Raw genomic sequence first — 9109 nt, 5'->3', positions numbered from 1 at the left:
CCATACCTCCCAACTGTCACGATTTTAGAGGGACAGTCCCGATTTTCGGGTCCTGTCCCGCTGTCCCACCCGCGGCAGGCATTGTCCCGCTGCGGGGGGGGTGACAGTTGGGAGACCCCCAATCTAGTAGAATAGACGCTGTGCGCATGCGCACAGCGTCTATTCTCGTATGAAAATGAGGTTGCGGCTAATTAGCATAAGCCACGCCCTCATTTGCATACGCCCCGCCCCCTTTTCAGGCGCTTCGCCGCGCGAGTGTCCCTATTTCATGCGGACAGAAGTTGGGAGGTATGAGATTCTGTGCCTCTAAACTTTATTCTGGATATATTATTTTACGATGCAATAGAGAAGTAATAGACCGAATCTGGTTGGTTGCTATGGGCAACATCAAATATTTTCATTTTTAGAAGTTTTAATAAATTTACCCCATAGTAAACTACCGTATCAGCGGAGGTGTTCGCGAATGCATTTACCTCAGAATGCAAACCCCCGAGTGTGACTGTGAAGTAGAGCATTACCTTTAGTGAATGACAATTCAGCCTGCAGTGTATTCTGCCTTATTGGAAATACATATTTTCTAAAAGGCTAAGCTCTGAACTGTCCAGCCTCACCTCCTGTGTGTGGGCAAATCTGCCAACAGTAATATGGCGCTCCGAGACTCGACGTCATCGCGTAGCTGAAGGGAAAAGACGTCACTACAACTGACGGCTGACTCTTTCTGCTGGAGCCATCTTGGCGAGGTTTCTATGGGAGCTGCAAAGTGAATATTAGTCTACGGGACAATGGCCGCTGCTCTAGACGCATTGCCGATATTGGAGACACTTTGTTAGTACATGTATAATTTGTTTCCTCTCGTGTAGCGGGCGTTATACACAGTGATTCCCTTCCCTATGTACAGTGTGTGACCGGGGAGCCCAGGTGGTGTCCGGCAGCACAATGATCCCTTGATTGTCCTCTACTTGTCAGACAGATGCTGGGCCGGCTTCTCACACACTGCAGGCACCTGTCCACCATGAGGCTGGAGACTCCTGAGTTCAAGGCGCTGCTTACTGAGGGCTTACAGACGCTGGCAGGTGAGTGAGGAGCATTATACCTGGGTACAGGTGCTGGCAGGTGAGTGTGGGGAGTTATACCTGGGTACAGACGCTGGCAGGTGAGTGTGGGGAGTTATACCTGGGTACAGACGCTGAAAGGTGAGTGGGGTGGGGTATATCTGGGTACAGGTGCTGGCAGGTGAGTGAGGAGCATTATAGTGGGGTACAGACACTGGCAGGTGAATGAGAGGCGTTATACTGTGGTACACATGCTGGTGGGTGTGTGAGGATTGGTGTACCAGGCTACAGGTGTTGGCGTCTGAGTGAGGGGTGGTATACCAGGGTACAGGTGATTGATGGGCATTATATATGGTGATAGACAGGTATGTGAGTGGCAAACACATGGGGTTTGTCTGTACAATTCCTGGGCAGTTTCATCTTCCTTCCAGCAATTAATTAGAGATGTCTCCATTCTATCTTTTACTGTCACCAAAAGAGAATTGGTAGAACAGCGCTCTCATTAATTGTACTTCCCGCCCACCGCGTCACTGTCCGCTGTTTCCCTGCAGGCCTGTTTGCCAAGGAAAAGTATGAATTGCGAATAGCTGGGGGAGCTGTGCGGGATCTGCTAGCGGGAAAACAGCCGCATGACGTGGATTTCGCCACCACCGCCACCCCTGAGGAAATGAAGGATCTGTTCCACCGCGCAGGAATCCGCCTCATTAATAACAAAGGAGAGAAACACGGCACAGTAACTGCAAGGGTGAGACCCACGATATATAACATGGCTGAATGGGGGTAAAGAACACAGAGGATGTCATTTATGGAGCGCAGAAGACGCTGAGCAAAACCAGCTCAGGTCCCACCATGCATGTAGATGTGCACCAATGGCGCATTTTTACCAGTCCTATCCTGCCATCTATACACACAACTGTGCATAGCGCCCAATTCCTTCTCTGCCCTCCATAAACATTGCCTACACCCGGCTACCATCCAGCTGTGCCCTATTCAGCTGCAAGTGTAGATGTGACTGCATTCTATACACCGCCGCGTCTCCTGTAGGTGGAGGGGCTCCGCTACGGAACATGCACAGTGCGAATAGTCCCACTATCCATAGCAAACCAGCCGACCAATCATTGCCTCTCGTTCTCCTTACCTTTGCTGATTTCTTTTTCAGATAAATGATCAGAACTTTGAAATCACGACGCTGAGGGTGGACTTGCAGACAGACGGGCGACACGCAGAGGTCGAATTCACCACTGACTGGGAGCAGGATGCGGAGAGGCGAGACCTCACCATTAACTCTATGTTTCTGGGTAAGGAAGGGTCATGAAATCATCAAACACTGGCTTGCATTAGAATACGCTGCCTGGTAACTCCACAGTACGCCACTTATTTATCTGTGTTAGATGCCGCAGATTAAGCTGGTTGGAGACTGTCCAGGAACTGAGAGCTGCATGCAGAGAGTGTGACCGGGTCTAGCAGAGATAACATAGCAATAACCGTTTGTTTGTGGTAGTCCTTATATCCAGCCTTCATACTTCTCATACTTCTAGTACCTTCTCTTGTTTCCCAGGATTTGATGGGACACTGTACGATTATTTCAATGGTTATGGGGACTTGAAAAACCGTTGTATTCGATTTGTGGGCGACCCAGCAAAACGCATCCAGGAGGATTATCTGCGAATTCTGCGCTACCTCAGGTAATCTGCCGCCGGCACCTATAAGACCTCTCTCATCTTCACCTACCTCTATTTAAAGAGGCTGGTGAGGATTATGTTCAAATTTGTCTTCAAGACTAGAGGACTCTGGGAAATTTTGACTAAGCGATTTGGCCGCGCAATGCTGTCGCCCGCAGTGTACACACGGGACGATTATCCTCCAATAGTCTGGAATAGGGTGTGGTACTTCTTTACTTTCACGGCGCCACTAGATTAGGACAGATAGGATATCGCGGTCATCGCGGGCATTGAATGCACTAAAAAATCGGGTGTGACGCGATGCCCGCGATTTCCCATAGGGACCAATGTTAAATTTCTCAATGGACACGATTTTCTGTTCAATGCCTCAATTGACACGATTTTTCCATAGGAAACAATGTTAAATGGCCCACAGAGGCCAAATAGGCACCCTCAAGTGTGAAATGGCCCCCACAATTGTTAACGCCACCCCACGATCAACGTCAACCCGAAGCGTGGCGAGCGCAGCGGTACGCGTCCTCCGACCTTTTCATGCCCTACTATCCACTAGTGCGTGGAGTGAGAATAGAATAGTGTGGCGAGCCCCGCGGATACCTGTGAAGCCCGCGAAGGGACGCGTTTACCTGTGAAGGTATCCGCGTGCGCTCGCCACGCTTCGGGCTCGGTGGATCGCTGCGCTCGCCACACTATTCTATTCTCACTCCACGCCCTAGTGGATAGTAGGGCATGAAAAGGTCGGAGGACGCGTACCGCCGCCGCTCGCCACGCTTCGGGTTGACGTTGATCGTGGGGTGGCGTTAACAATTGTGGGGGCCATTTCACACTTGAGGGTGCCTATTTGGCCTCTGTGGGCCATTTAACATTGTTTCCTATGGAAAAATCGTGTCAATTGAGGCATTGAACAGAAAATAGTGTCCATTGAGAAATTTAACATGGGTCCCTATGGGAAATCGTGGGCATCGCGTCGCACCCGATTTTTTAGTGCATTCAATGGCCGCGATGCCCGCGATTTCTAGTGGCGCCGTGAAAGTAAAGAAGTACCTAGGGTGTTACTGGGATTATCAAAATTGAAATTCAGTGAAAATTTTAAGAGCTGATTCAAAGATTGCCGCGCTGAGCATCACTGCTGTGTCCGCATTGCTCAAATATTCTAATGCATCAGTAGACCCTCGTAGGAATAAAACGGTACTTGCAGACATGGCAGATCTCATGCTGCATCTTCAGACATCGCCTTCAGCCATCTGATTAAGCCTCAGCTTACCCTGAACTCAGCTGTAGCTTGTCAGTTATGCTGGGGCTAAGGGGGGCTTGTGCAGTGCAGATCCTGTGCATGCGCACACAGCCTCGGAAATGGGGTTTACGCACCTCTCTGAATCAGGCCAAGAGACACAGGGGCTGGCACTACACTAACCTTGTGAGACGTTATGTAACCTTCATCCCACAGTCCATTGTTCTACAGAGAATCACATTCTGTCATTATTGCTCCAGTGACTGTTCTGGGATGTTGGTCAACATTTTAAAGAAGCGCCACTGAGGATGTCCGATCCCACCCATATTTCCTGTGCTAGCATTGTGGTTAAATTAATGGTATGCAGTCAGCATGCCGATAGCTAATGTGGACATCTATGAAATGCCGATATTTGTGTTTGGATTTGGGCTAGGGACATACTGACGCAACCACAATTTTTGTGACGTTTGCTGCAAACTTCCGCACAGCTGAATATAATCAGTAATGTGCTATAATCTGTTGCTGCTGCATAGAAACCAGTTCATTATCCCCGGTTCCTGTCATATTTAGGGGTCAGGTTTTGGACCCCAGTGCAGATTACTGATGTCTTGCCCTCTGTGTGTTCACCGCAGGTTTTATGGAAAAGTTGCAGAGAAGGCTGGAGACCACGGCGCTTCCACACTGGCCGCAATACGAGAGAATGCGCCTGGACTGAGAGGGATCTCCGGGGAAAGAATCTGGGTGGAGCTGAAGAAGATTTTGGAGGGAAACCATGTCAGTCATCTTATGCAGCTCATGTACGAGCTGGGAGTTGCCCCTCACACTGGTGGGTGCTCATTGCTGAGCCAATAGTAAAGCACTGGCAGGCTGATGCTCGCTATAGGAACGCTTCTTCCCGAGTTAATCATTAATCATCGTTAATGATGTGCGCATCGGAACATCAACAACCCTCTCCCTCCCAATATGGCGTGTAAGGGGAGTGGTCCGAGCTCGCTACCGATATGTACCGAATAATGGTGGCAGCGCGTCTGTGTGAGAAGGCATGTGTCGACCTTAATCACTGCAGGCTGGGGTAGAAAACCAATCAGCGCGGAAGTAACATCTATAATTTGCATAATATAAATTATACTGATCAGCTTATTGGTTGCCATGGGACCCTTCTCCTCTGGCTCACTTCTCCTCCCTTATCACTGCTTCATACATCTGCACCCTTATAGGGTGCTGGATGATGCTGCGACAGTTGGAATTCCAACAGTCACCATACCGAAACCGGAATCCCTACTATTAAATGCCTGACTGTGGGGATCATGATTGACGGGGGCTATTCTCCCTTGTGGGGGTCCTGCAAGGAGCATCTTAGCACTCATCCCCATCTAAGTACTTGCGGTCAGGATTCCGATGTCTATATACCGACCGCCAGAATCCCGACTGTCAGAGCGTCATACCACACCCCCTTTATACGATAGTAAGTTATTATATGCGGTTGGCCGATACTGATCTGACTCCCATTGGCCACCAGGGTTACCGGAGAATGGAAACCTGAAGGAGTTTGCCCGCGTTTGCTCTCATGCGGAGCACCTGTCTCCTAAGCCAATGACCCTCCTGGCCGCACTGTTCTCACACGCGGATGAAGTAAACAAGCTGGACTTGCGGCTGAAGATCTCTCGGGAAGAGAAGGGTCTGGCCTTGTTTTTGCTGAAAGAACGGAACGAGCTGACGGTGGACCACGCTGACAAAGCGCCTCTGAAGCCGTACCAGGACTACGTCATCGATGTGAGTATCAATTGTAAGAGATGGCTATCGGCCCGCAGATTCATATACAATTCTCAACCCATAGAAGAGTTTTTGTCGTCTGTGCATTTGCGGGTCGGTCTGAGGCTTCCAGTAATCTGACTGAGACAGGGGGCAGTGGTCATATCTGATGTCACAGACCCTCCTCAAATATGCATGGGCACACCTTAGTTTCCTCTGACACACCCAGAAAACGTCAGGTTTCCGCCCTCAAATGCCGGCTTCCCGTGAGTCCAGCACCAACCGCATCTTATTTTCCCTCACACATTCGTGATGCATACGGTACACAAGCGCAGTCATTCGATAATCCACAGGTTCTCAAAGTCGGTCCTCAGGACCCCACACAGTGCGTGTCTGCAGGTCTGATCAAGTGAAATAATTAGCTCCACCTGTGGCTCTTTTAAAATGTGTCAGTCAGTAATAAGTGCACCTGTTGGGTGACCTGGAAATTGTGAACTGTGTGGGGTTCCGAGGACCAAGTTTGAGAACCACTGCGATAATTACTCAATTTGCAAGTTTTGTATTTAGCGATTCGTGCTGAATCAGCCCCATTGTCCGCTGCTGTACTCTGGGATACAATGATAGATTATGTAGTGTGAGTGATCAGGGACTATCCATGGGAAACTGTACTGTTGTAGTACACAATCTGGGCATACACTCTTGCCATGATGGACCTCATTGAAACACGCTATGATTGCAGTCTAAGGTTGCTATGGGAGATATTACATTAACTTTTTATTGCTATAACGCTTGGTCTCGTTCCCACGGGTTTCCCTGATGTTATGGGAACACTGTCTCTGTGCTATTGCTACTTTGGGGGTTATTCAATCCTTGGTCACAACTGTTGGGACCCAGCAGGAGGGATTCAATGTCCCGTCTACCGAACAACAAAAAGGGGGTGTGTCCGGAAACGGCCGTGGATCGTCGCGATACATCCGTTCTCAGCAAAACGGGCCGACTGGTGTTGAAGTCGGGTCCGTTCTGCCGAGATGTTTCTTCAATGCTGTTTTTCCCGACAGCATTGAATAGGCTCCTGCCGCGATTTCCCATGTCGGAAATAGCGACGGGGGATAGAATGGGTGCTTACAATGTTAAATGCACCCCCACGCCACCCCTACTATCAACGCAAAGGGCAAACCAGAAGCGTGGCGAGCGCAGCGGAACGCGTCCTCCGACCTTTTCATACCCCCACTATCCACGTCGGCGTAGAGTTGATTTTAGATAGTGTGGCGAGCGCACACGTATTACTTTACATGTATTCTGCGTCCTCTCGTGGGGCTCGCCACGCTTCGGGCTCGCTGCGCTCGCCACACTATCTAAAATCATCTCCACGCCGACGTGGATAGTGGGGGCATAAAAAGGTCGGAGGACGCTTCCGCTGCGCTCACCATGCTTCAGGTTGGCGTTGACTATGGGGGGGCCATTTAACATTGTAAGGACCCATCAGGGTGCATGTACAATCAAAAATCGTATACGATCGCATCGTATGGCATACGATGCGATATTTTATTGTGCAATATCACATCGCATACATTCTTTAGCACAATGGTATACGATGCGATGGCCGCCGTGCTAGGAAACAAGTACCGAGGCCACACTACCCATGGCTAATTGAATCAGCCCCTTAAGTAAGGGTGTGGGTCATTGGGTCAATCCAATTTAGGTCTACATGCATTGGGTCAACCACTGAAGGTCAATAGGCCTTAGGTCGACACCTGCAATAGGTGTCGGAATGTTGACAAGCATTAGGTCGACATGCATTTTTCACGGGTTTTTTTGTCCCGAATGTCGACATGGACACCGTCTACGTCAGGGGTGGCCAAACCGGTCCTCAGGATCTACCAACGGTGCAGGTTTTCCAGGCAACCTGTGGATCTACAGTAGGAATGAATGCAGCAGGTTTTAAAATGTGTCAGTTAGTAATGACTACACCTGTGCACCAGCTAGGTGATCTGGGAAATGTGACCGTTAGTAATGACTGCAGCTGTGCACCAGCTAGGTGATCTGGGAAATGTGACAGTTAGTAATGAGTACACCTGTGCACCAGCTAGGGGATCTGGGAAATGTGACAGTTAGTAATGACTACAGCTGTGCACCAGCTAGGTGATCTGGGAAATGTGACCGTTAGTAATGACTACAGCTGTGCACCAGCTAAGTGGTCTGGTAAATGTGACCGTTAGTAATAACTACAGCTGTGCACCAGCTAGGTGATCTGGGAAATGTGACAGTTGGTAATGACTACAGCTGTGCACCAGCTAGGTGATCTGGGAAATGTGACCGTTAGTAATGACTGCAGCTGTGCACCAGCTAGGTGATCTGGGAAATGTGACCGTTAGTAATGACTGCAGTTGTGCACCAGCTAGGTGATCTGGGAAATGTGACAGTTAGTAATGAGTACACCTGTGCACCAGCTAGGTGATCTGGGAAATGTGACAGTTAGTAATGACTACAGCTGTGCACCAGCTAGGTGATCTGGGAAATGTGACAGTTGGTAATGACTACAGCTGTGCACCAGTTAGGTAACCTGGAAAATGTGGACCGTTGGTAGATCTCGAGGACCGATTTGGCCACTCCTGGTCTAAGTGTACCGCATCCCCCCGCATAGTTAGTTATGCTCGCCATGCTGCGGGCACCACTCCGTGATGGAGGGTAGGCCATGAAATACTGCCTGCATGCACGTTGGCTCAACAAAAAAAACATGTGAAAAACCTTCCCCTTGTCAACCTGATGTGTGTGTCTACCTCTCCGACCTATTTCAGGTGTCGACCTAAGGGCTGTATCCCCCAAGTAGTAAGAAGGCTCTAAATTTGTGTTCTAACTTACGCCTGTATTTTTATTCTTCCCCTCTCCCTCTATGCCAGTCCCGGGAGCCAGACGCCCATAAGAGGGTATGTGAACTGCTAAAGTACCAGGGTGAAGAGCGACTCGTACGAGAGATGGAAACTTGGACACTACCACGCTTTCCAGTCAGTGGGCATGACCTGCGGCGGATGGGCATCTGCTCGGGCAAGGAGATCGGGAGAGTGCTTCAGGACCTGCGGGAACTCTGGAAGGAAAGCGAGTACAAGGCTGACAAGGAGGAACTTCTGAACAGTGTACAGGGGAAAGATTCCTAAACGCGGAGAGTATAGACGCTCTGAGCTGGTCACTTATCAGAGGCTCCACCAACATGGCGGCTGCACGGAGGACAACTTCAGACAGCAGCCAATGTACTTACTACACCCTATTCATACTTCTGGATCTTGCGTTCTATTAAGTAAAATTTATAATTTTTTAGGTTTCCTGCTTTTATTTATATTTGTACAGAAGGCGTGGAAGGATGTGGTGGTGGAGAAATAAAGGGAACTAGACATTAG

At 49.4% G+C, this 9109-nt stretch overlaps 1 protein-coding gene across 1 annotated transcript; it reads left to right on the top strand.

Moving 5' to 3' along the window:
- The first annotated feature begins 714 nt into the window (after positions 1-714).
- On the top strand, positions 715-9108 carry TRNT1 (tRNA nucleotidyl transferase 1). The gene is made up of 8 exons (XM_083155758.1): positions 715-825; positions 967-1073; positions 1604-1797; positions 2212-2350; positions 2611-2737; positions 4595-4788; positions 5482-5735; positions 8615-9108. Exons 2-8 carry the CDS (start codon positions 971-973, stop codon positions 8867-8869), a joined length of 1266 nt encoding a protein of 421 aa, XP_083011884.1. The 5' UTR covers positions 715-825; positions 967-970; the 3' UTR covers positions 8870-9108.
- Position 9109: the final 1 nt, after the last annotated feature.

This window comes from Crinia signifera, chromosome 8 (genome assembly GCF_055691185.1).
Source record: "Crinia signifera chromosome 8, ASM5569118v1, whole genome shotgun sequence".
NCBI lineage: Eukaryota > Metazoa > Chordata > Amphibia > Anura > Myobatrachidae > Crinia > Crinia signifera.
Note: the sequence above shows the minus strand (reverse complement) of the source record. Positions and strands in the feature narration are given on the sequence as shown.